Source organism: Vidua chalybeata, chromosome 12, assembly GCF_026979565.1.
Source record: "Vidua chalybeata isolate OUT-0048 chromosome 12, bVidCha1 merged haplotype, whole genome shotgun sequence".
Classification (NCBI taxonomy): Eukaryota; Metazoa; Chordata; class Aves; order Passeriformes; family Viduidae; genus Vidua; species Vidua chalybeata.
The window spans coordinates 20,018,003-20,045,574 of record NC_071541.1 but is presented as its reverse complement, the minus strand read 5'-3'; the positions used below and the strand labels follow the sequence as shown (position 1 = coordinate 20,045,574).

Below are 27,572 nucleotides of genomic sequence, written 5' to 3'. Positions count from 1 at the left end.
CCATGGCCCACAGGAATGCAGGAAGAGATGCCTGCTGAAGGCAGGCAGGAGGACACCTTGCACATCCCCAGAAGCACCAGAGCTCACCTTGTAGGACGAGCCCGCGCAGGGGTCGTTGTCCTCAGGGCCACACGTGTCCCCCTCCTTGGCGGCGACCATCCCTGCCAGGCAGCTGTTCTCCCTCACCGTGGACACGCAGCACTGCTTCTGGGCAATCCTGCAAGGGCCAGGCCACCACTGTCACGCAGCCCACAGGCACGGCTCTCTGACACTCCCTGGGAATGTCCCAGTGCCACCTCAACTACTCCACTCCTAACACCTAAACATGCGCAGAAAACTATCCTGGCAGAACAGGAACTCATTTTTTTAATGAGTATCTACCCCCAGGATCCCTGGAAGTGTCCAAGGCCAGGCTGGCAGGGCTTTGAGCAGCTTGGGATAGTGGAAGGTGTTCCTGCCCATGGCAGAGGGTGGAATGGGATGAGCTTTCAGGTCCTTCCAGCCCAAACCAGACTGGTATTTTACAATCTTTAGGTAGTGAATTGAGCTGGAGCAGACTCCTGGGAGCTGTAGGATTTGCAGGGTTCCAGCACAGGCAGTGCTCTGGGGCTGGAGAGGAGCAGGGTCACCAGCTCCTGCTCACTGGCACAGCTCCCAATGGCAGCAGCAAGATTTTGTCCTTGGTTTCCAGGCTCTGAGGCCATATACTTGAATACTTTTTTACATAAAATGTTTTCTTTAGACATAATATTCATAGGCAGGCTTAAATCTTTAAAACAGGGACACGACTGAAATTTTACAAGTAAGACAACTGAACCCCTGATCTCTATACTCCCTTTAATCCCAGTAGATTCACAGGGACTGAAACATTTAGGATCTGGCTTTTTCATCTACAACCAGCCTCAGATCTGCAGGTGCAACTCATTAATGCACTGGATTTGCACCTACTTAGGCCGAGGTTGGAATTTTTCATCTGCCTTCACTTCACAGAGAGTTGGTACATGTCAGTCACGTCATGCCAGATCCCAGCAGGGAGGATTTCAATCTTCCAGTAACTTCAGAAAGGTGCAATGATACTCAATTTGATAAAAGGGATTATGCCAAAGCTCTAAATGATGGGATCAGTCTTCGAGAATGTGAGTCTGGAGTGACTTTGTCCCCATCCCTCCCCAAGGGCCGCTCCAGGCTTGTGGGAGTGGGATGAACTGCAGCTCGTGGGGTGCTGATCCAGCCTGCACCCATCCCTGTCCTCCTGCTGTGCAGAGGGAACCTGGCTCCCACTCAGACCGGTGCTGCTGACACCAGCAGCAGGATCAGGGCGTGGTGCCCCCTCCAGCAGAACCAGGGGCCACTCACAGAGCAATAAACACATCCCTTAATGACACGAATAATTACTGCACTTGGCACTTGCCAAGCTCTGTCCTCCCATTTAGCTGCAACTCCACAGATGGGCACAAAACGGGACACAAAATCTGTGCTCTGCTCATGGGAGAGACAAAAAGAAACCTTAAAAAGCTTTTGTTTAGGTTTTGGGCAAATGGACAGGGAAATCCTGGCTTCTAGTTAGCCATGAGTATTGCCAGTCTACAAATAATTCAGACAATGAATGATACAGTTTCCAGTCTCCTGGACATCCCACGAAGTACACTTGATTTCTCCTCAAGGGCTACTCTTTCTGCTAACCGAAAATGTTCCATTTTACCTTACGTACCTGCAAATATCACCATCCATGCCACTTACAGGGATTTCTGTGCACTCCCCGTTGTCTATAGCCCACTGCTGGCCAGCTCCACAGCAGCTCTCAATCAACTCCTTTGTGGAACCTGTATGAAGCATACACACAGAATTTTTTTGATTCTTTTGTATGGAATGGATTTGGTTTAACTCTGCTTCTTAATTGAGAAGATCTTTAAAATAACGATAGTTCAGGGTGAGGTTTTCCCCTTTCTTTCCACATTTTGTTTGGTTATAAGGAAAAAAAAGAAAGAGACAACTGATACCTGAAACATCTTGACATAACTGATCAACTGGTGATGTCTTTCGGGCGGAACAGCAGAAGGAAATTAAGAGTTTTAAATGCTATATATTACATAAATGGTTTGAAGAACATTCCATATTTGACAACTCTGAGCAAAATCCTTGAAAAATCATGCTTGGCCACTTGGTGCAAGTTGAGTTAGTCATTATGCTGCTGTAACAGTGCCCTCACTACACAGGCTGGGTTAGCATAGAGTGCCCCAGCCTTGCATGGCTCAGCTGGCTTAAAAATACAATGAAAAGGAGCCGTAACTCTGACTGTGAAATGCTGGCACTAAGATGTAATAAGAGAGGTGGACATGGAGAATGCTGCTCTAGCTCCCACGTTTTGTTTTGCGGATTTGCACCAAAGATGTAAATGTGCAGGTTGAAGTCAAATAGGATTTTGCTGGATCCTCTACACCTACTGCACAGACTTGGGGAACTTTGTTCTCTTCAAGTCTTTGGGAAGGAACAGCCCAAACCAGACCCACCGGTGCAGGGGGTTAATCATCATTTGTGTCCTCCTACCCTGCCCAGCTCCTGCTCACACACCAGGGCAGTGACACCACAGCAATCTGCACATGGCCCCCAGGATATGCAATGCTTTCTTTTTATACACTACATTAACAATCTTAAAATATCCTTGAGGCCTGAGAGCTGTATTAGGCATAAGAGTTGCTCTGTGACATTGGAGGGTTGATCTATACAGTTAAACTGGCAGGAAATATACCCAGTACCAGATAATTACAACACATTGCTACAAAACAATGAAATTTTAACATAGTTCTAATTCACTCCCTCTGTGGAAACTCCATTCATTTTACCAAGTGCTGAAATACATTTGTTGCTCTTGCTGGAACATGAGAATAGAGCAGAATTTAACTATCTATATTGCAGTAATCTACATGATTTATAATTCAACTAAAAGCGAGTTACTCATTTCTCACTGAAGATTCAATATCAGATTGCTCTGCTGAAGTGCCATACTATTAAACAGTCATATTTGCAAAATATACTACCTTTTGTTGTCATCTTATGAATAATTAAACCCAGAATGAAGTTATCATAAAATCAACAAACTACTGCATTTTATCTTCATCAGGAATTTAAAAGAACCTGGAATAGCTCATAATAGGACTCACAGACATTAGCATGGATTTATGATATTTTAATTCTCCATTATGAAGAACAAATATATACAACTAAATACATGCACAGGACTGGGGATCACAGAGCTTCTATGGTGGATAGAGATTTTCAGCTCTGTGTGTAACAGGCTTTGAAATACAAAAACATTCAAACAGAGCTTTGTTTATTTGGGGCTTCCATGATATTAGCAGATTTGGGAGCAGATTTGCATCTGCTCATGGAAAACAAAGTAATTTTGTTTGAGAACTCTGTAATCCTGGGTTTTTTTTTTATATAATGTTTGATTCTTTGATAAAATAATTTCATAACCCCCCTGCTAATAGATAATTTGCTATTTATAGGTATCTTCACTAAGGAAAAGTAATTTATGTCAGGCTGCACTAGAAAACAGCAGCAGTTTCTTCACTTGTTTGCAATTTAGAAACTCACCTCCTGCAATTTTCACTCTGCATCTTCAGTCTGAAGATATGAACTACAGAACATTTTGGCCTAATCTCAAAAATCGGTGTATTGTCTTTTAAAGACACTTAGAAGTTAATTCAAATATTTTGAAAAACATTTTTCCCTCAGAGAATTTTAACTCTTCCTTGCCTGTGCTTTAAAGTTTTCTCAGTGCCTGATTCAACCCTGAGCAGCAGCCAGATGGCCTGAAACTGACCTAGGGACACATCCAGGTTTTCCATGGTTACATGATGTCCACACAGCTTTTACATGCTAAGAATTTCAGCTTTCAGCTACAAAAATCTCCTATGAGTGGGTGTTGAGCTACAAAGTTTAGTTGAAACTCAAACTGAGAAAAACACACAGTTAAAGGCTACTAAATTATTTCCTCCCACTGTCACAGTGAACCATAAGTTTGTTAGAGCAGCAAAGGAGACAAAGTGGATTTTCAGAAACTTTCCTCCCCTTTTTCCCTCCCAGTGTTCACAAATTATGTTTCCAGAGTGATAAATCATCAGCCAGCTCTAGAAGGCCAAGAAGGGATAGAGTATCTCAGTTTCTTGCTAGAGCTTTTTTGATACTGAAGTTTCACTGATTTCAGCTTCACCTGAATTTCCGATCAGACCATTTCACACCTCCAATTTGCTTCCTCCCATTCTCACTTCGGGTCTGCAGCTCTGCAGAGCATTTGCATCGACTGAATAACTCTTGTTATGCAAATGCCCGTTCTTGGAGCCAGCACTCCTGACTGAGCTGTCAGCAGCTTTATCCATCATTCCGTTCCAAGTGGTTCTTTTGTCTCAGTAGAAAGATAGACAAACCTTAAGACATCAGCACTTCCTCACTGAGCCTGACAAAACCCTGGCACAGGGTGCCCAGAGCAGCTGTGGCTGCTCCTGGATCCCTGGAAGTGTCCAAGGCCAGGCTGGACAGGGCTTGGAGCAGCCTGGGACAGTGGAAGGTGTCCCTGCCCAGGGCAGGGGTGGCACTGGATGGGTTTTAAATCCCCTTGCACACAAACTGTTCTGTGAGTCTACAACTCCTCACTCGATGGGAGCAGCAAGGACTGACCCATCACACCAACCAACCCACCCAAGCCTCCCAGGCACGAGTGGACAATTATTTCCCTTTCCACTAAAATTACTCCAGGAATCATGATATTAAGGAGTATCAGATAGCAACTTCAACTACAGAGAGACCCAAGTAAGGCAGACACAGTGCAGGGGCCTGGACAGAATCACTTGACTTCAGGCAGAGGTGAAGCTCAAAACTGGTATTAACACCAAAATCAATTATCTGTAAGCCAGGGAAAGCCAGAGCACTGCATGAATCACCAGGAAGATCAGGGTGTCAGGCAGGGCACTACCAGCCCCAGGCACCCACATCTCTTCACTGCTGGCTTTAATTCCAGCTGTTAATTGCTGGATCAGCACTCACATGTGAGAGAGGCACTCCCAAAACTGAGCTGAGCTCTTGCTGTTATGATGGAACTTCCTATTCCATTCGTATACCTAAAGAAAGTAGTTTATCTTCCCCAAACCCATAGTATTTACACTTGCACCCAGCACATACACTTAATAAGAACTGTTTGCTTACACTGGAGAAAAATAATTTGTACTTCCTTATCAAATACCTGCCTGAGAACATAAACCAATATATTATGAAAAATAATGACAAAAACCTCACAGAACAACTTGGGGGAGTTCTTAAAATACTGATAAATAACTGTTTCCAGTGGGTCTTTTTTTCTGCTCCATCTCTTCACCATTTAAAGCTCTAATAAATAAATAAATAAGTGCTGTAGCTTTACCCCTTAACAGGCTGTCATTTCCTATCTTATCAACAGCCTGAGAGGGTTTATTAAACTCCCTCCTTGAATCTCACAATCTAGGTGGGCATTGTTCTCAACTTGGTTTATCAGGGATGGCTGGGAAGACGTTTTAATGAGTAAGGTAAAGAGAAGAAGATTTATCTTGGCAAAGAGAGGGGAGGGGAGAATGACAGCACAGCCCCAAAGCCAGCTGCTTTCACTCCAGACTGAGCTATCACTTACGTCATTGGGGCTGGTTAATCTCTCCCAGGACCTGTTCCCAGATAAATGAGCAGAGGGTTTTACTCTGTGCAGGTTCCTGCAGGCTCCTCCAAGTGCCTCAGTGTTCAGGATGTGTCTGACTCTAAATCTCCCTGAAACGAGGGCAGTGCCGGAGTGTTTCCATGACCAAACCACAGTTAGCTCACTGCTTGAGATGGGGCATTAACCCACCTGCTCTCCTCAGATTTTGAGGCTTCTCTTCTTGGAAATGATGGAAAAGCAGATTGCAGGAGAAATACAGGTTGAGCTGAGCATTCAGCACACACCTCATGGATTCAGTTCAGTGCCTAATCCTTTTCCACCACCCTCTTCAATTCCTGCCTGCCATGCCATCACCACAGCAGGGTAAGGGAGGTCCATCACACTTGGAGCAACCTGCCTTCATTTTAAACCTCATGCAGCAAAGTGTTTTTCTGTGCTCTCCTCCATCTTCTGAAGGCACCCACGTCTCTTTGGGAATCTATCCCACCACTCATCCAGGAGAAGTTCCTGTTATATTGCCTTCACTCCGTGGGAAGCATCTGCTTTCTATTTCAACCTGAAAACACTGTTTCCTACATTATTCTTTTTTCATAAATTCCTTATGCTGGCTTGCTTGGCAAAACATAGAGAGCTGTGTCTGCCCCAAGGCACAATGAAAAACTGGATAACCCGAGCTGAACGTTCATTTTACTGTGCACCATACAGTGGAGCCATACATCAACATAGCCTCATCCAGGCTTGTTTGGCAGATTTTGTTCAAAGTGTGAATAAATAGCAACCTTATACTCCCTCTGCCTTTAGTTTTGGATAATCCTTGTAAGTCAAAACTTGTATTACCTGTGACAGAGGCCAGATAATTTAGATGATGTTTGGTTTTTAAGGTTTCCATGACAGCATCCTTTATTAGATCCAGGTTGAAAGAAAGGAGGGGGGAGGAAGGAAACAACAAAATAAATTTTTTAACCCTTTTCACCAGCTACAAACCCAACAAACCCAAGCAATTCCTCTTCCTGCCATTTCAAAATGTGTCTCATTTTGCTGTATCCTTCTGCCGTGGAGTTTGAAGCAGAGCAGTTCATGCACAATCATCCTTCTACCAGTTACAATAAGAACTCAGAGCAGGCAGAATATTTCTTGCCCTTCAGCCCAGTCTTGGCTGTATTTTCCCCCTCAACCCTCCTTCCCCATATATTGCACAGAGTATATTTATGCTGGCTATTAACTTTCAAAAGAGCTGAGGCTTTGGAAAGTCTCTGGTTCCGATTATCCTTGTAATTCCTGTCTGAAGAATTTTATCTTGGGGAGAGCAAGCTCTTTGCATGATCTGCTTTGTGGCTAGGTAGGCTCCTTTCTTCAAAGCATTTCCACCAGCCCTGTTTAATTTTAAAGTTAAAATTTGGAGGAATAGTGTTTATCAGGGAATGTAGTCAGGGACTGCCTGTCAGAGCACTTGGGAAAATTAGGCAGGATCACTAAATCTGCTGCAACTCAAACACTGAATGAGCCAAGCACTTCCAGGATGTTCTTAACCAACTACAAACTGAGCTGAGGTTGTAATGGTAACTAAATTACAAAACCAATATTCCTTCTTCTTAAAAAATATAAAGGCAAACAAACATAAAGAAGCAAATAGATGTGTGTGTAAGGCCTTCATTTAGCTTATATGCTCCCCTTACATCTGAGTGTTTATCTACAGTAAAAAAATGCATTAATTTCACCATTACCCAATCACACCCACACACTGCAGTATTAGGGACAGCCATCCATTAAGAGATGTTTCTGCTTTAAATTTTAAAAGTTTAGCAGTGAAAAAGGTCTTTGTTTTGGACTAGGAGTGTAGATCAAGGACAAGCCAAGTTACCGTGCCATTTTAGAGCCCAATTGCCTAAAACCACTACACACACTTTAATCATGCAATCCATATAAATAATATTATTCATTCTCACATCAAACACATGGAAATTGTATTTTTGTTTAAAGCCTGAAGGAGGATTGTGCATTTATATCTGAACCACATCTGATTTGCTGGGGCACAGACTGCACTGTGTACACCCTGGCAGGGCTAACATGGGATAGGGAACTGCTCATGGATGCTCTATGAAGCCGACCCTGAACGACAAACATCCTTCAGGTTGCTGTTGTGAGCCTTTAGGGTTTTGAGTTTTGTAACTCTGGCAACTGAAAATCACCAGCACCTGCCCAGTGCTCAGTCTGCTTCCACCAGTTCAACACATGCAGCACAGGCTAAAAACACACAGCTTCAGCTGCCCTCCAGGAGAAGCCACTCAGAAATTGTTCACAGAGAAAACTCTCAAATCAGTTCGGGGAGGGGAGGGGAAAACCAAGATTTTCATTTTCCTCATGACCAATTCACCCAAAGTAGAAAAACTGTAAAATTCATCAGAAGAGTGAACTGAGTGTTCATCTCTGTTCAGAACATGACTGAAAACACGGGGCAGATTCACCTCCCGACTCAACTCAGCTGCTGGTGTCAGCTTGTTTGCTCTGCCACATTGCTCAGCACGGCTTTCAGCCACAGCACGAGCCTTGCACACCTGGAGAACAGAGAGGAAACATGACAGCCGCAGCCAGGGGCCTGAACAGCCCCAGGAGAGCTCCTGACCAAGTATGTGCCCTCCAGCTGTTTGGCTGAGGACTGTGGACAAAAGGATTCTGAATAGCAGGGGAAGGAAACCTCTGAGTTTCATTGAGTTTCTAATTAGTGAGCAGGGATGCTTAAACTGAACAGAAGAGTTCTTGTAAAGCTCCATCTCCTTATTTGGGAACCCTTCAGGATTCCTTGCTAGTCCTTGTCAGGTTTATAATCATAAATTACATTGTTCTTTTATTTTATGATGATGTTCTGAAGAGATCTCGCATTTCCTCAGGCCTTCCTTTATGAAGTTTTGTAATCAGGGTTTGGGCAAGAATTTCAGCAGTATTGATTGTGGCCAAGGGCATTTCCTGGATTAATGACAGGTTGGAAGAGCTGATGGCTCCCAGTTCTGCCTTGATCCAGTCAACCCAAGGAGTTTTAAACTCTCCAGGATGTACCCAGTACCAGAGCAGTTATTGTGAAGGAATTTCAGAGGGACACTTAAGTCAACAGCAAGGAAACAAGCCTCCTTTTATCCCTTACAGAAGTAGGAGGAAATACTAATTTGAATGGGCTGATAATGATGTTTAGACTGTTCCAGGGGAATTTAGGAGCCCTAGCAGGAAGCACAGCAGGAAATCTCTCCTTTGCCATGCAGCATGCCTCAGAACCACAGATGTTTGGAAATAAGGAGGTTTAGTTCCCTAAGAAAGAAATGGTTTGGGGTAGAAATTAGGTAAATGGAGTTTTTAACTTCTAAATGAAGCACCCTGTTTGATGCTGTTACTATGGTTTCACACAGCAGGGATTGGGTGAATCATTTTGCTCATTCCCACTTCAGACTTTGCCTCCAGCTCAGACTGTCCAGGGTGCAGCTCAGTGTAACCCCACAATACACCAAGAGAAACACATTCACATGAACTGTTCAATTCCCTAAGTCCTTCCTCCCTGTCAAAAAACTACACCACTCAGATCTCACACAAAATTCCTACGATTTGTTTCAATTCTATGTTCCTAATTAGCAAGTCACTCACGTATGTGTTCATCAGGATAAATGACACTCCTGTAATACCTGCCAGCACTGCTACTGAAGTCACCTTCAAACAAGACAACACTTGAAAACAATTGTAAACTATGGCAGAAGTGGCTGTTTTCACCTAAAGCTGGGGTTTGACCCCATGCCCGTGGAAGCCTACAGGCACCGCCTGCTCCTTTACTAAAAATTCAAGCACAAAGCCCCTGAATGCAGAATCACAGAATCCGCAAGGTTTCTGTGGAAAAGACCTGAGATCAAGTCCAACCATCAGGCCAGCACCACCACCACTAAACCATGTTCCATGTGCTGCATCCACACCTGTTTTGGAACACTTCCATGGATGGGGACTCCACCCCTGCCCTAGGCAGCCTTTTCCAAAGCTTGACAACCCTCTCCATCAAGAATTTTTTCCCTAATTTCCAATCCAAACATCCCTGGCACAGCTTGAGGCCACTTCCCCTTGTCCTGTCCCTTGTTCTCTGGGAGCAGAGCCCAACCCTCCTGTCAGGGAACTGTGAAGAAACAGAAGGTTCTTCCTGAGCCTCCTTTTCTTCAGGCTGAGCAAGTCCAGTTCAGCCTGGGGTTGTTTATACACAGAGTAAATATAAACATATTAATACTTAGGCCAGTCCTTAGCCCAGCAGCTCTGATGGAGCTCAGGCACGTGCTGAAGGCCACTGCTGACCCCAGTCCTGCCGAGGCACAGCAAGAACGGGTGGGACAGTGATTCCTGCAGGGAACAGCCAACAAGCAACAGCTGCATGCACAAAGTATGAAACAATCAGGAGGATGTTGTGAACAGATCAGCATTTCAGCCTGAATCTGTCTCTACAGAAACTCTTTGAGCTGCAGGGACAGTCCCAGTCCCTCTTCCTCTCCTGTGTGCCCACCACTGCAGCAAGCACAACCACGGCTGTAAGGACAGAGATGGCATCGGGCTCTGCTCAGATTCTTCCAGCTGCTCCTGAGCAGCCAGAGACAAACAAAAGTACTCTGGGGCAGGTTCCACACCCCACATGCACAACTTAAAACAGGCACAAGCTAAACCCCAGCTGCAGCTCCATCTCCTGCCGTGCACTCTGGCTCACACTTCCTACTTGGACAACACAGGCTGCAGCCACTTGTAAAGGAATTTACATTCCCAATCACATTCCAGTTTGGAATCAGAGATGAAGAGAGAGAAAAGGCACTGACTTGTGAAAAGCTCCAACTATGTGATTTAAATGTGTTTTGGAGCATTTGGGACAAGGCAGCAAATTCTAATGAAGGGTGGAGGAGTCTTCATCTCTCCCACAAAGACTCATTACTATTACTTTCTGCAGAAGACACCTAAAATAGAGTAAAGGAAAATATTAAAAGAGGCAGAACTTCACATACCACTTCATCAATGCTTTTTCCAAAAACCCCAGCCTTCATTACTTGTGTGTAAATAAGTAGAGTGCACCTCTCAGTTTCTCTCTTTTTCAATATTCAACTGCACGCTGGGAAAGCAACATCCATTCCCACATAGTACTTGTGCAAATTATAATTGAATGATCAAAATATCAGGATGGTTGAATTTTGAAGGTTTTTACCCAGGTTTCTAGTTCAGGGTGCTAACAGCTCATGATGAGAGTAAAGCCTTAGTGCTGCCCAGAGTCTGCTGAAAATAAGATCCATATGAGGCCATTTGTGGTGATGCAGCAATAAGAAAGGAACAAAGTGTCTGGATACTTAAGGCAGACAAGTCTGGACATTGTTGGAAAAAGACAATAACTTGCTGAGTCATCAGCCAGGAGAAGGGATAGAAGTGGTTGGAACACTGGGCTCTGGGTGCCTGAGAGGGTTTGGAGCACCACCAAGTTGTGCACACCCACACAGACAAGCACAAAACTGAGCAAGGCCACAATACTTCACATTTTTTCTCAGAATTTAATTAATTAACCCAAAATAGGTCTTTCATACAGAAACAGGTCTTTTATAAACTACTCACAGAAGCAGCACCCTGCATACTATTTGCTCTCTCCAGCAATTGTTACAATTTTGACTTCTTGCTGCCAAAATCTACTTTGTTTTTATTTGGGTTCAGCAGTTACACCTTTCTCTGCTGCATCTGCAACCACAAATGGATGTGAAATGGATCTTTAAAAGCAAGATACAACACCAGGGAGCACTGACAAGCAAACCCATAGATCTCAGTAAAGTGCCAGTGGTATCCCCTCATTTTCCTCATCAGATGCAATTTCTTCCTATTAATGTCCCAAAAGTCCTCTTGTCCTGAGAACAGGCTCTGACAAACCCAGCCGCACATCCTGCACATCCCAAATGGGACCCAGGAGGCAGGAAAGGATGCGACTTCCTCTGGGAAGCAGTCTCCTTACCTGGGGCAGGCTCCAGGTCACGTTTAAACCCACTAAGTCTCATCTCAATATCCACCCCCTGTGAGGGGAAATCCTCTCTTACCTCAGAAAAACTCAAACCCTTTGAGACTGCAGGGGTGAGACTGCTGCACTGCAGACGTGAGCTCTGGCACCATGGGCTGTCTCCTGACACCCAGGAGCTGCCACAGCATGTCCCACCCTCCCCTCCCATCACCCCTGAACTGCCCAGAGCCCAGTGGGAAGGACTGGGAGCAATGTGTGGGATGCCACGGGACAGGACAGCGTGTTCTGGGCAGGGGCTGGGCACCAGCCAGGAATGCATCTTTCTTCATCAGGGGAGAGGGTCAGCTTTGAACTTGCTGCTTCTCCCAGCCAGCAAACACTGGTGGTGAGCTGTCAGCTGTTTCCCCATCACTGCAAGACATCAGCTTTCACATGGAACAGAGCCACACAGTGGGGAGAGGTGAGGGAGTGCTCCTCTCTGCTACAGAGCTGGAAATACAGGTCACAATCTGACTTCCCTGCCACTCTGTAAATCTGCAATGAGAAAGAAGAGGGGTGGAGGGAAGGTGAGGTATAAATGGTATTAACAGTATATCAACACATACCCCTGCAGTGTCTGCAAACCAAAACAAAAGCCTGAAACCCTTCTCACATCAGATAGGTGACTCCTTATAACAATTTGGAGTAAAATCTCAACATTTTCAACACATTGATGTTCTGGAAGGCCACTGATCCAACCAGCACAAGCTGCAGGCTTCTAAGATGCATTTTGATTTGAAGTATTTTCCACTTCTTCCCATAGATAAGACAAAACCTCCTGAGGTCTAACTATCCATGTGGCTCTGATGTTCAGCACAAGGTCATGGGAGAAGGTTCTTCTGTAACAGCAGCACAGTTAAAGGCTGAAGTTGCCAGGCAGGGGCAGCTCCAGAGCTGTGGGACAAGAGATGGGAGCTGTGCTCCATTCAGCAAGGGTTAGGACCACCAACAGAGTGTATTGGCAAGGCTGCTTTTAGGGAGGAGTTGTTTGTTTATAAACTCAAGTAAAATGTGTTGCAACCACATTATAGTGAAAGATTGGCTATCTGACAAAAGCCAGTATAAACCATCTTGGGATCACAAGCTTTCTAGGCAATTTGTTACAAAAGCTCTCATAAAAAATATGAATATTCCATTTTCAATAACAGAAAAGTGCCATCCACATCTTCCAGGTTAGGACCCCTCTCTTCAATCTTCTTGTGTGAGGCAGACTGCAGGGACAAAGGCAAGGCTGTCACACAGGGATGGCCCCACAGTGACAAAAGCAGCAGTGACCCAGCTGCTGGGACAGACAGGAGTAACGACATCAGCCTTACAGCACTAACAGTGTCATCTGTGCCCAGCTGGAGTCCTGCAGCTCTCATCCTTGAAGGGAAGGCTTTCCTGTTTCACTACTGCTTTTCCTCTCTAGAGTCCCTTAGTCTTCTCCCTTTCCTACCTGCCAGCAAACATTATCCCTATTTTTCTTGACCCTTTTTCATTATCTCCCCCTCAAATGCTATCTCTTTTCCTGCATCTCTTCAGAAAATAGCCAACAAAAAAAACAAAACAAAACAAAACAAAAACACAAAAAAAAAAAAAAAAAAAACACGCAAACCTATTTCCCTCCAAGTTAGGACACAAAACAATCATCTATCAAGGCCACCACTACTGATGCTACATTTCTCACCCAGTCTGCCTTTTTCAACCCCAAACCTCTGTGCACATCCACTCGCTGACCCCGCAGAGGTTGTGCTTTCAGTCAGGACCAGAGCTCAGAGTGCTCTCCCAAGTGCCATGAACCCTGAGATCGTGTTTCACAGGTACTGGGAAAGAGCAAATTCCTTGTCCTGCTGGAGAGCAGACCCTTTAATCTGTTTGAGAGCAGATCCCTTATCCTGCTGGAAGCACCAGCAGGTGCTGTGTCTGTGCTGCACCACCCCATTGCACAGTTCCCATGTGCAGCCCCCGGAGCCAAGGGGTGAAATCAGAGTAACCTGACACTTGCACCGAATCCATGCAATTGGAATAGATCTCATTCCTGTGCAGTGGCTCATTGACTTCTCAATGACTTCTAATTCCCACTGTCAGCACACGAACTGAACTGACTGGCACCACAGCCCAAGCGTTAACATTTCAGGAACCTGAGAAAACATGGAAACCTGAGTTCAGAGCTTCATGAATTCCCAACAATGTTAAAATTACTTACATTTAAAGTGCATGCAGTGTAAAGCACCACTGCCTCACGTAGTGTAACCATTTCTGATTGAAGGCTCATTACTTTTCCTGCCATCATCTGTTAAAGTTATGACCAGCACAACTCCATACACTTTATTAATGGAGGAAAGTTATTTCCTAATATTCAACACTGAACAGAGTGAAAAGAAACCTCCTAAATATAATTCTGCTTTCCACACCCTTTTATCTCTACCAATGTTCCCGTGTTATAGTTGCCTAATTACCTGTGAGTGGAAAAACTCCTTAGCCACTTCCAGCTTTCCAAGGCTTCATGTCAATTTACAATGACATCAACTGTTACTGACAATCAGTCATAAAAAGGTGGAGTTTTTTTGCAAGCCTCTGTACAGTAGACTTGGTACGTAAACTGCAACTGCAAATGAGGAAAATGCACTTGCATTTAAACACAGGTTACATTAGTTCCCAAGAATCAGCAACTGCCTTCAAACAAAATCACACCAAAAGCCCAAACTGCCCAGTTCTCTGGCAGCACCGTGTAGATCCAACTCAAACAGAAACACCATGGACAGGTAAAACTTTCTAAATGCTATTTCCATGGGATAGCTCCAAAACACTTCATATGTTTAAAAAGTCAATTAAATTTGATATCTTTGCTTGACATCCAGTGAAATTTGCTAAAAGGAAAGACTCGACCTTTTTAACTCTTGATGTAGTATTTTCCCAATTCTGTTTGTTGTACAGAAACAAGTTACAAACTGAATTTAGGAACTGTGTACCCAACACCATCTAGCACCAACCCTGCTGGAGGAATGCAAGGGATCTGACATTTTACTGAGCTATAATCACTGATAATTGTTTTAATTGCTGATTGCAGGTACAACTCCAGTCACACCTCCACAAATGCTCAGCCTGTCCCAATTCTTCCACACTGCAATGCATCCACTTTTTAAACAACAATTTTATGGCTTTAAATTCTGAGGACAGACTGACTTGACATCAATTAGAATGGCTTTAAGCTGAGGATGCTTTCCCTTCAACTCGGCCATAATTTAAATCCCAGCAGTCCAACTCATGATAATCTCTCTTCATGCGTATCTTGAAAATCTCCTCAATGCCTTAAGAAGTGTTTAGGCTGCTAGCAAGAGATATCATCTCCATCTCTAAAGATATGTACAGCACAGCTCAGGTCATCTTCACATCAGACAGATCTCAGATGACTTTTTCCTTCCTTTTTCACCTCAGATAAACAAATGGGTCCATCACACATCACCTTCACAGAATACTTTTTTGTTTTTCAAAGTAGGACCCAAGCCAACATGCAGTTTTGATATGTTTTTAACTGTATTATCTCTTAATAGTGGTAATCTTCACTCACCAGAGGTGGTGCAATACAAATTTCCCCTTCTGATCCTTCTTCCCCCATATAAGAAAAGGGTGATTTTTCATGTTTTACAGAATCACAGAATCGCTTCAGTTGGAGGAGACCTTCAAGATCATCAAGTCCAACCACTACCCCAAGACCCACATTCATTTTCTCTTTGTAGCTGGCAGGATTTGAGGAACGGAGGGTGCAGGGATGATGGCGAAAGACAAAAGTGCAGCAGAGCTGATGTCCCCTGAGCTATGACAGCAGCAGAGAGGGCCCTGCTCCTGCAGCCAGCGATGCCAAAGGTCCCGGTGGAGTTCCTGCTCCACGTCACTCCTCCTGCCAAAAGCCGGCCGGTGCCAAGCCACAGGGAGGGGAGGCTGCAGCCATGGCTCTGCACAGCAGTGCCAAAATTCCCTGGAGCTGCATGGTGGGACACACCCGGGCCCTGGGATGACCCTCCAGCTTGAAATGGCTCCTGTGGGCCAGGACCGCAGTGCTGGTCCCAGGGCAGAGTCCGGCCCCTGCCAGGGCTGGGGACACTGCAGGGCTCCAGAGCAGCCCACACTGCTCCTCCAGCTGGGAGGGGGCCAGCAGATCAGCCTCTCCATGCTGGAGCTGTCCTTCTCAGCCATCTCAGCTGAGGAGGAGCTGGTGCAGAGCGTGCATAGTTTGCCTGATTTATCAGAGTCTATCAGCATTCTCACCTCCCTGAGACCTGGCTCGGCCAGCTCCAGCTCCCAGGAATGCGCACTCTCAGTGAGGATTTACCCCACACAGGAATGAGCACTCTCAGTGAGGATTTACCCCCACACAAGAATGACCATTCTCAGGATTTACCACCACACACCTATGAGTTTATTTCAGCAGAGGAGGAAAAAACAAAAAAAAAAACAGGCCAGCCATGTGCCCTGTTTGATCCACTTTCTACAGCTTAATCTGACGGTGTGAAAAATGAAAATCTGCCTTGTCTCATAGTACATGGCTTTTGAATGACATTCCCGAGAAATACATTTGTAAATAAATTATAATTGGTGTAAACTGAAGGACAAAAAGGCTTAAAAAAGAGAGCAAGAAACCAACAAAAAGAACTACACCTACTACTACCCTTCTTTCTGACTTCCTTAAAAAATGGATATTGACCAAAAATCCCCCACACTTTACATACTATTCTGTGTTTCTTTGAAAATATCTGAGAATTTGCACTACCAAATATGCCTGTGTTTGTAAAACAGAGAGAAAGCTGCAATTATTTGGCCGTTTCTATCTCTTTAAACCAGTACTCTTTTTTTCCTATTTCCCATAGGATTTCACAAGTTGCAAATGAGGCAAGTGGGTTTTTTACCTGTAGGGATTGATGCTGTTCATCATAACCCAGGACCCAGAGGTAAGTAATTTTGTGTACAGTAATTGTTTCTAGGAAGAGCAGCCTTAAAACTGAATGACAGCTGAATTAGGGGTGCTGGGTACACCTTCCATCACCCCACTCTCTGCTCCATAAACCTCATGGCAGCTTTTAGCCCTGTGTGTTGAAATGCTGGTGGCTTTCCCAGACTGGAAGAGAGAATTAGCTTTTCCTTTTCCTTCCCGGCTGAAGAGGAATGACCTTTCATTTGAGCATGTTAAAGTGCAAGCAATTCCCACAGCCCTGTGCAGGCCTCCCTGCTGCTCACTGCTCCGTCAACCCACATGTCATCTACAGGCTTTGCAGCAGGGACTTTTAATTGTAAATTTCTAATTAGAAAAAGCAAACAAAACCCCAAAACCTAAAAGCTGTTGGGGAACCCCACTGGATCAGCACACAGATTCTCTTCTGCTCTTCTGGCTTTTTCTCTTCCACATTGCGTGTGAAAGAGAAATGCCCCACAGAGCTGCACATCTCTAAAACAATCTCCAGTGTCATACACTGTGTTCAATTCAGAGCCTGGAGGAGGAAAACCAGCTTTGCCTGGCTTTGAAATCCCATCCCACAGAGAAGCTTCCAGGCTCTGGCAAAAGGAACCATGGAATCATGGTTGGATAAGTCCAGTCATCAGCCCAGCACCACCCTGATCCCCACTAAGCCAGTCCCCAAGTGCCACATCCACACGTGTTTTGGAACACTTTCAGGTGACTCTAGCACTGCCCTGGGCAGCCTGCTCCCAAAGCCTGACAACTCTTTCCATGAAGAAATTTTTCCTAATATCAAACCTAAACCTCCCCTGGTGCAACTTGTGGTTGTTACCCCCAGAATGGAGGAATTTCCTCCTCCCTAAGCTGCTCAAGGGAAATATAGGTTGGATATTAGAAGAAAGTTTTTTACAGAAAGGGTGATAAAGTTCTGGAATGGCCTGCCCGCGGAGGTGGTGGAGTCACTGTCCCTGGATGTGTTTAAAACAGACTGGATGTGGCACTGGGTGCCAGGGTTTAGTACAGGTGTTGGGGCTGGGTTGGACTCGATGATCTTGAAGGTCTCTTCCAACCCAGTGATTCTGTGATTCTGTGATATTCCCTGATCTGCTGTGGAACCTGTGGAACCCAGCACTGAGGGACTGAGAGCCCAGGTACTGAATTCACCTCTTACAATTCTGCTCAGTCCCCTACCTTCTTTTCAGACAGCTTCAGCTGCACATATGCAGTGTTTCAGCAGCACTAAATTAAATCCCAGCTAGTCCATCAGTTAATAAACTATTTTTATTTCCCACACAGAAACATCATGTTGCTCATCCTCTGTTTTGGTCACATAAATCCTTGTCACAGAGAAATACCTCTGTTTGCCTTGGCCCTAACAAAACAAGTTATTACAGTGTCATAAGGCATCCCCTAACAGGGAACAATTTGTTCCTAATATTGAATCCAAATCTGCTCTTTTTCAGTTTAAAACCATTCCCCCTTGTCGTATCACAATCTACCCAAGTAAAAAATCACTATTCACAGAACTGAAAATCATTTAGGGGTTCGTTCTGGCTGTGTAAATTCCATCAAGCATCAAATACACAGTAAAAGAAGTATCTCTAAAGAGAAAGGTTCTTATCCTTCTTTTAGCTGGGGTATTTAAACTCAAGCTCCATTAAAACCAGTGGAAACCACCACAGCAGGCTGATACCTATCCAAGAGATAACAGCTTCCATTTGTAAAAACAAAGCCCTGAAGTGACAACCCACAGTTTCAGAGTGATAGAGAAACCTGCTTATCTGCTCATTAAAAGACAATTCAGAAATAAATTTCTCATTCTGATGAACCAAATTACTAGCAGAGAGCTAAATAAATCTCTGCAAGCCTCAGACTCTTATTTTCTTGATTGCATATGTAATAAATACCAAGAGCTCGAGGTAATACAATAGACAAGATGACTGAATCATTTTTTGGCCATAGTAAAGGAGATAATTTTAAAATGTTATGTAATCCTAACAGACTGACAGCTGAGGTAACCACCTCATGATAATCTATCTAAGGAACTATATGAAGCATGGCACTGTCCCAAAACTCCCCTCTCTGTCATTATTCATTCAGTGAAAACTCTCATCCATGTGCAACTTTTAATACTAGAAACTGCTTTCAGTATGGAAAGGAAAATTTTACCCAAATATGACCTAAGAAGCTTAAATTACTGCCAGAAATAAGTGGAGAAGTCAATTAAAAGTAAAGGGGCTTTGGTGCAGTGTGTCCCAGGTACATCTTGTGGTACAGGTGACAGGAGGGCAGCTCCATGGCAGTGCTAATTCCATGGGCTTCACCAGAGTAATGAAAGCCCCAGACAAGCACAACCAGTTATAAGTTCACTGCAGTGCACCCTTTATTGAACACCAGGTTCCATTTTGCTCATGGGAGGGTGAGGTTGACTTCAAAAAGGAAAAAAAAGGCTCCCCAACACTATCCAGGAGTTGGAGAACGAACCTCCACCCCAAACCTCACCTAGGGCAGCACAGAGGGAACACTGGGAGGAGAAAGAAAGGCTCATCTATTCAAGATTCCTCCTTGCACACATCCCACAGGCCTTCTGGCAGGAAATGTTAGTGTTTCTTCAGGAACAACAAATTATTGTAGCCTTAAACAAGAAGCAGAGGGAAGTATCAACAGTCTATTTACAGCCAGGTAATTCTGATGGGATTTACAGCTGATAACACCTGCACCCTCCTCTCCTTTAGCCCAAATGGCAGAGAGAGTCAGAAAAGGCTCTGTTGTATCCCCAGAGCCCGCAAACATCTCCCCTGGCACCACAAATGTCACATCAGCCCTGCCCACAGCTCTACCCCAGCTCTGGGGGCTCTGAATTCACACGTGGAACATTCTACATGGACCTTATGAAACCTCAGAGCACTGCAGCCCTCCAAGCTCCAACAAAAATTTCTTTGAATCCTGTGGTTTTGTTGCTTAGTTCACCAGCCACCCATCAACCTTCTTAAAACTTTATATTTAACTATAAAATTTAGTAGCAGCAGCTCAGGCCTTGTTACAGAGATGACAGCTGAGAGGTACAGTCTCCATTTAGACAGTTGCACCCCATCACTTTTAACCCCTTGAAGTTTAATTAAAGCTGCAGAAGGCACACATCGCATTTTGGAATGTTTTATACAGGCAACCACTCACTGAAAACCTGAAAGGAAGAAAGATTGGTTCCTCTCACAGATATTCACAAGGACAGACACACACGCTTCTGCAATCTGGGCTTCTCAGCTCCAGATCCAAGACTTGAGACAACCTGAAATTGTGAATTTTTAACCAAAAACTTGTTAAAAATTGGAGTTAAATCTAAAAGCGCAGCCAGGAGCACCAGTCATTTTTAGGCTGGAAGGAGGCTGAAGTGCTCTGCAGGCAAACACTCCCAGAGCTCCACAGCAATGGGAGGAGATGCTGATACACAGGAGCTGAGTCAGATGGGGAATAGGCAGCTTGAGAGCATCTGCAGAGCAGAATGGATGAGAGCTCTGCTGTGATGAGTCACTAGAGAGATGCAGGAAATGAGGATTACTCAAAACAGGAACCATTATCAGAGCAACATTATGTTTTATAATGGGAAGTTAATGTTTTATTCAAGTGATATTTGCTAGACATAATTCCTTGTATCCAAGCGAGTCTAGAACTGCAGCTCCACCTTGGATCTGATTTTCTGCCCAGTTCTGAACTCCCCCAGTTGCACAAGCCTCTTGATTGGGCCTTTTCACAGGCTGGGAAGCTGAATGGCGTGAATGGGATTTATCATATGTAATGGGATGTAGACATGGATGAACAGGGTTTTGGGGTTTTTAACAGATAAAAGCTCTTTGGGAACAAACATTTATCCCAGTACATGGTATAAAAGATAAATAAGCACTATAAAATCTCCCATAGATTTTGGGAAGGACTGAACCTCAAAGAATATCCAACTCCAGCCTTATCCAGAAATGTAAACAGTTTAAGGGGGTGGTTGTTGTCCACAGCCTGCAAGTAATTAAGCACTAATTCTCTACCACCTACAGAGCAAGAAATTGGAGAGGAAACATGGCACATTGCTAAGTGTGCACTTTTCAGGAAGAATCCTGCATCTTCACCCTCCTCACAGAGCCCTGCAGACCTGCCCTCCCCATCCCAAACCCAGAGATGACACCAGACAGCCCCAAAGGCAGAGGGACAGATTGTTATCTCAAAATGAGGCATTTCCAGAGTCAGCTGCAATTGTCCCAAAACATCCATCCAGTGGGAGGCTAGGGAGAAACATTCTCAATTCCCTCAACTGGGGCTCTCATCTGTGATAACTAAATCCTTGAAAAGGCCTTCATTCATTTCACCAAAACGTTTTCCACATTATTTGCCGAGTTTTTTTCACTGAAAGAAGATGAAAGGCTTAGTTGCCTTATCTGTAATTAGACACGCATTTGCTACACATTCCTGGGACAACTAAACCAAATTTACCTTAATAGGGTGCTTTTATCCAGCTGAACTACTTTAAATTTGCTGCCGCTTTGTTGCACAGTAACATTTCACAAATAAAAGCCAAACCCAGTGCCACGAAAGCAGCATTCCATGGCGTTTTTTCCAGCTCTACAGACCTCCTGGGGCAAAAAAAGGAGGAAAGCGTTTGAAGCATGAAGGATTCTTCCCTTCCCAGTCTCCAGGTCCAAGCAAAGCCTTGCTGGAGCTGCCTGGTGACATCAAACACACCCAGATATCCCCATCCTGGGGATCCCTGCAGCACCACAGTTTTGTGGGGCTCCTCTAGCTCACTCCAAGTATGGCTTTGGAGGACACACTCCAAGCTTGGGCCAGACCTCTATTTTCAATTTAGACAAGTATCTATGGCAACTGTGAGGCTATTTTAAACCATTCCCATTTAGCCACCTCCAGGTTGAATGTTAAATAGACACAAAAAGCCAGCCCACCCCATCAGGCGCTCCTCTAACGGCTTAGGGCATGTGACAGAGCAGGACACTCCTGTCTGCTCCTCTCCCTTCTGCAGAACATTCCAGCAAGGCTTCCTTTCCCCTCTCTAGTGACTTCTGTGGGTCTCAGCAAAAGAAATGCCTTGGTTTGCTCTCATCCCTTCAAGCTGTTGGCTCCTATTGTTGGAACCAACAAGAGCTGGTTCTTCCTTGTTGCAGTGACTTCGGGTGCTGCAGGTGCACCCAAGGAGAACTGCTGGGAGAGGTGATCCCAGACCTTGCTGGGAAAGGTGTTCCCAGGCCCTGCTGGGAAACATGTTCTCAGACCCTGCTGGGAGAGGTGTTCTCAGACCCTCCTGGGAATGGTGTTCCCAGACCCTGCTGGGAAAGGTGTTCCCCTGCTGGGAGAGGTGTTCCTACATCCTGCTGGGAAAAGTGCTCCCCGGCTCCCCGCCACCCCCCCCCCCCCCCCCCCCACAGCCCTGCCACCACCCCACCCTGCCTGAGGGCTTTGGTGGCTGAGGAAGGACTGCATCAGCAGTGGAGCAGAAACATGAACCACAGAATCTCAGAATGGGTTGGAATGGATCTCTGGAAACCCATCCAGTGCCACCCCCGCCCTGGGCAGGGACATCTTCCCCTGTCCCAGGCTGCTCCAAGCCCTGTTCAGCCTGGCCTTGGACACTGCCAGAGATCAACGGACAGCCACAGCTGCTCTGGGCACCCTATGCCAGGCCTGCCCACACTCATAGGGAAGAATTCCTTCCAAACATCTCATTTAAACAGTAAAGTCTAATTAATAGGTTTTAATTTGCTCTCTCCTTACAGGGTCGGTGTCTTTTGTTTGGTTTTAAACATTTGAGATTTAGTGTTTCTCTCTGAGGAAAACTGAGAGTCTTCTATTTTTCTAAAAAACATGTTTTAAATGAAAGTTGATGGCTTAGGGCAGCCGCAGGACTCCAGGGAATGGAACCTAACAAATAACCTCGTGTATCGGATTATTTGAAACATGTTGTAGAATTTGGCACTCCTTTAATTTCGTAGGTGATGTCCAAGGCATACATTTCCATGCTGGGAAGTTTATTCATCTTCTTTACAAGCACACCTGACAAACAACTTTAACCTCATACTAGATTAATGCTCTTCCTTGTTCTGAACGTGACTTGCTACAAAAGGCAGAAATCTGTCAAATTAATCCATTTGCCTAACTGGCAGTTATGGAAGAAAAATGCAGCTAACAGGAAGCCAGGTGCAGTCTGTTTACACATCCTTGTTATCAAGCCACAGTCACAAATGCATTTGCTGTGCTGTGTTTGCTTTGCAAACCAGGTCCTACTTTTCATCACTTTGAGGATTTTCTGAGCCCTGGGGCTCAGCTCAGCTCCCCAAGCAAAGGTTCTCTGTTTCACCTCCCCTGGCTTGACCTCCAGTGACCAAACCCCTGGGGCTCTGCAGCACCTCTCTTTTAAGGGATGTGCCAAAATTTCCATCTGTCTATATGCCAAGTGTTTACATTGAGCCAGCTAGCATTCCCACAGCACCACACATATCTGTGGAGCAATTCTGCCAGTTCTAAACTCCTGCTTACAAAGGTTTTATTTTCAATTACATAAATTGTGGCAACCGCCATCACTGCTGCAGAACTGAACTCTCCCCTGCTTGACAGACTAATTCAGAGAATGTGTTAGGAGCTATTTTAGCATCTGATGAAGGTGGATTTTTAGCCCACACAAGTAGTTAAAAGCTGCTCAGCAGTTTGAAAGTTAACAACCAAGTCTTACTACCAGGGAATAAGAAAAGAGGGCAAACAAGATAAAGGTATCTTCCAGCCTCAGCAGGCAGCTCCCCACCACACAGCTGGAAGTTCCTCTGCACCTTTTTTAAGGCATTTGATACTCAACAGTCGCACACACATGCCCAGTAGTGTTGGCTGCATTGACACACTCATCCTGCACACCGTGGGTAATGATCACCAGCTTTGACTCCTGTTCTAGGGTCCAGCCTGCACATCCACACACAGGGGTACGGCTTCATGCTGACTCTCCCTCAGCTGCACGCACAGCCAGGCCTCTGAACTGGGCTGAGGGAGCCCACATGGAGCCACCTTCTCCTTAATTACACCAAGATACTGAATTAATAAAGGTTAAACTTTACCTTCTCCGCTCCCTGAGAGGCAGGGCCAAACAAACCTGCACTGTACACTCGAACTGATGGAGCAGCAGAGAGGGGACAGGTTATGAGAGCAGATAATTTGCTTTTAATCCTTGGGAGAATGCACAGATAAGGCAACACATAGCCCATACTGAGAGTGCCGTGGGCTACTACACCAAAAACATCCTCAACACCCATTGCCAGCCTGGCTTCTCCTTCGCTGCACCAACACTTGTTCCCTCTCACTTGCCATGAGCTTTGGCAGCTTTCAGGTTCTGAATCTGGAGCAGATTGAAGCAGCAAAAGGAAAATCTCAGCAAGGTGGCAGCAAACAGCCAGCCAAAACAAATGAGAAGGGGTTAGGAAGCCTCCCTGGTTCATCTTAGGGAACAGAATCAATCACCACATCAGCAGTAATGTGGCCTCCTGGCCCTCCAGGAAATGGACTCTTTCCTGAACCTTGCCGGAGAGTGAGAGACAGAGAAAGCTTGGACTTGATGATCTCTGAGGTCTTAGTTTCTAACCTTATTGATGCTTTGATTCTATTATATATATACACATACATTTCTTGCCATTAAAATATGAAATAGGAAACTGCTATGAAGATTTCTTCACTAATACCAGGACTACACCAAACTAAGCTAAGACTTGCTCCAAGACAAACAGCATCCTGACCTAGTATGAATGCAGCACACAAGGACAATTCTCATGCTATATACTTAGAAAACTGTGCAATTCCTCTGGGTCTAAAATGGACTGTATGGCACAAAACCAACCATAGACCAGACACTTATGTTCAAGGGCATGATTAACTTTCTGTGGGAGTCTGAAGCTGTCTGTGCCACATTTGAAACAGAGCAGTGAGAATCTCAGTTCTGTGACCCTGGCAAGGGTGGGGGAAGCATATTCATCAATCAACACCAGCTCTTCTATCCCAAAGGAATGTGTTTGGTGATGCTGGATGAGCAGGCATCAAGTCCTTTCCTGCCTGTCATGCGAAGAGGAGCTCATTTGTGACCCTTGGCATCGTGTAGTGCCAGGGGCCCTGTGCTATCAACTGCATAGCCATAAATGTCCATTACGCAGACATTCATTTTGGGAAATTTACAAACAAAAGAGAAAAATGGCTAAAATAATGTATTTACACAGTGATTGTATGGTTTATGAGGTATTCGTTTACCATAGATTAACTGCAAATTCTGGGAGAAGAATTTGAGTCTGACCAGAAAATGTAACAAACAACTAAGTGCTTTGTCACTGCAAAGGAAGCCTTGTGAAGTGAGAGCAACTGCTGTATGCCCATGTGAGATGTAAGGAGTTCTTTCTTAAAGACAGCATTTCATTTTTACAATTTCTGATGATTAACAGTTGCCCTTCACCATTTTAAAGTAATGTCAGAGGAGCAATGCAGCTAAAATGAGTGTATACCTCACTGAAACTAATGGGGTTAACATAGCATTGACAAGACAGGGTCTGACCTTCAGTGTCTTTTTTCAAGAAACATTATTGACTACATTCAAAAGCTGACTAACAAGCAAGCACTCTCTCTGAAATAGCAGGGTCAGATTTCAAAGCTGTGTAAATCTGTTCACCATACCAAGAGGAGACTTCAGTATTACCTAATAAAGGTCAGACCCCATGGTTGAAGTGGTGCAGACAAACAGCAGTGCTGATGATGCACTGGCTCTCTGCATGGTCCAAAGTGAGAATGGGGACTTGGGACTGAAGGCTAAAGGAGGTTCAGCCTCAGCCCTGCAGTGCTGAACTGTTCACCCCCCCCCCACAGGAGTTACCAGCACTTAGCCTGAACTCCCCTCTCTGCCACATGCCACAACTTCACCGCATACCAAATTATTCACACTGGAAGGCAAATGTAACTGGCTGACTCCAAAAGCTCCTGTTCATTTTAATTGGCTGGTTACATTCCTCCAGAATAAGAAAATCAGCAGCGTAATTCTTTTTTCATCTCAGTTGGTTAGCTTCACGTGGTACCAGGGCAGTGAGAGTCCCTGCCTGTCCCACAACTTGTTCTTGGCCACACCGCAGCACAAACCTGCTCCTCATGTCCTCAGCTGGGAGCTGAGGGTGAAGGAGAAAGAGCACAGACACCATCAGGAAAACTTTTCCAGGGCCTTTGGCTGAGCAAGCCAAACGTCTGTACTTCAAGAACACACGCAAAGCACATTCATCACTTTAAAGCATCGTCCAAAACTTCTGACACCACAGCACAAGATTTTGGAAAGTCTCTGTATTTATCGTCCACCAGCAAAACCACCATAGTCAATCCAAAATGACTGAAATTTAACATTTATGGAACCTTCTAACGTAAAGCCAGCCATCACTGATGGTCACTATGCTTTTCTTTTGTTTTCAATGCCATGACTTCAGACAACACTTATCAATTTTGATCCAGAACCAGGAAAAGTACAAATTTTATCATTATTGCATAAGACATTACTTAAGTATATGTTATCTTCAATAAAAACAGTTCCTCAGAGTGACTCTCTTACAAAATCATTCAGCTAGAACACTAGGTTTGAATCTGGAAATGAAAACTACTAGTAATTCCATGTAAGGCAATTCCAACACCAGGAAAATTAATGAACATTGCAGAGGAAGGATTCTTGGATAAGTGGGAGAACTATATTAATCTTCAGCTGCTTATAGGCCATAAACAAGGTGTTTTATAGACATAGCTGCAGAATTACAGTCGGGTGTAAGGAAGCTTTAAAGCCATCAGCTGGAAGCTTGGTAGCCAAACCCTGACAGCACTTGGCAGGGATGTGGGACGGGTATACAGCTCTGTGTGCCACCGGGCACACAGTGCATCGCCTTCACACTCTTATCCAGAAGCCTTTTCATAATCACTATTAAAAGGAGAAGAAAGAAAAAAAAAAAGACTCCTTAAACACCATTAAACTCGCTCAGAGCTTCTTGTTCTGCTTGTTCAACGCAGAAGAACTCTGTAACCTTACGGAAAGGACTGTAAGAAACCACCACTATATAAACTCCAATTTCATTACAAAGATATGTTTTCACATATTTTCATTTCATAGTCATGAAGTTCACTTTTGGAATACCAGACCAGACAACTTTGGACACAAGTCCCCTCCAGACAAGGCTCTGCTTTCCCAACTCGGCCGGCTGGAGTGCAGGGTGTGCTTTCTGTTCAGTGTTTGCTTTCCAGGGAATTCTCCTCCCTACCAAGGCAACGTTTGTGTGCCTGGAATGTATTTTCCCTGTGCCATTGGCATGCAGGAGGTTTGCTGTCAAGTATAACAAACACTGTGCTACAAACCACTGACAAAATATAATGGGTTCCTAAGTCCCTGCAGGATGTCTACCTCAGAACATGAATACAAGAAGCTCTTTAGCTGATTCACTTCATACAAGATGTGTAACTCCTTAATATTAATCAATTTAACTTGTGCTCAGAAAATTATTCCAGCAAGTAGCACATACAATGTCTTTGAAGACTCAGACTGAAATTAACATAAAATAGTGAGAGGTTAGAAGAAAAGGAAACTGAGGTACAGCCAGATGTTCTTGTTGCAAGAACTCGTTTATCTTCTTCTCAATTCTTTTTCCCTGCCTAGAAGCCAGCTCCAGTCAAACCCCAGCTCCCCTGCTCCAAAGACATGCTGCTGCTCACAGAGAATGTAATGAGGAGGTGAGTGCTATTACGTATCAGTGCCAGACTGGAGCCCTCACACTGTGCTCGGGGGATTATCACACAAAAAGCACCTCAGTGTCATTCTGTCACCAGAATATATTGCATCAAATTGGCTGAAAATTTTCTGGACCATATAGGACATCCATGGA

The 27,572-nt window shown here is 44.6% G+C and overlaps 1 protein-coding gene across 6 annotated transcripts in view; it reads right to left on the bottom strand.

Annotated features, from left to right (window-relative positions):
- Positions 1-27,572, bottom strand: part of FBLN2 (fibulin 2) — a 92,212-nt gene that overhangs the window by 29,731 nt on the left and 34,909 nt on the right. For all 6 annotated transcript variants that reach the window (XM_053953963.1, XM_053953961.1, XM_053953964.1 and 3 more), the window contains 2 exons: positions 1,712-1,823; positions 88-217 (listed from right to left, as the gene is read on the bottom strand). In XM_053953963.1, the coding sequence (XP_053809938.1) occupies positions 88-217; positions 1,712-1,823 (242 nt within the window). The remainder of the gene's footprint in view (positions 1-87; positions 218-1,711; positions 1,824-27,572) is intronic.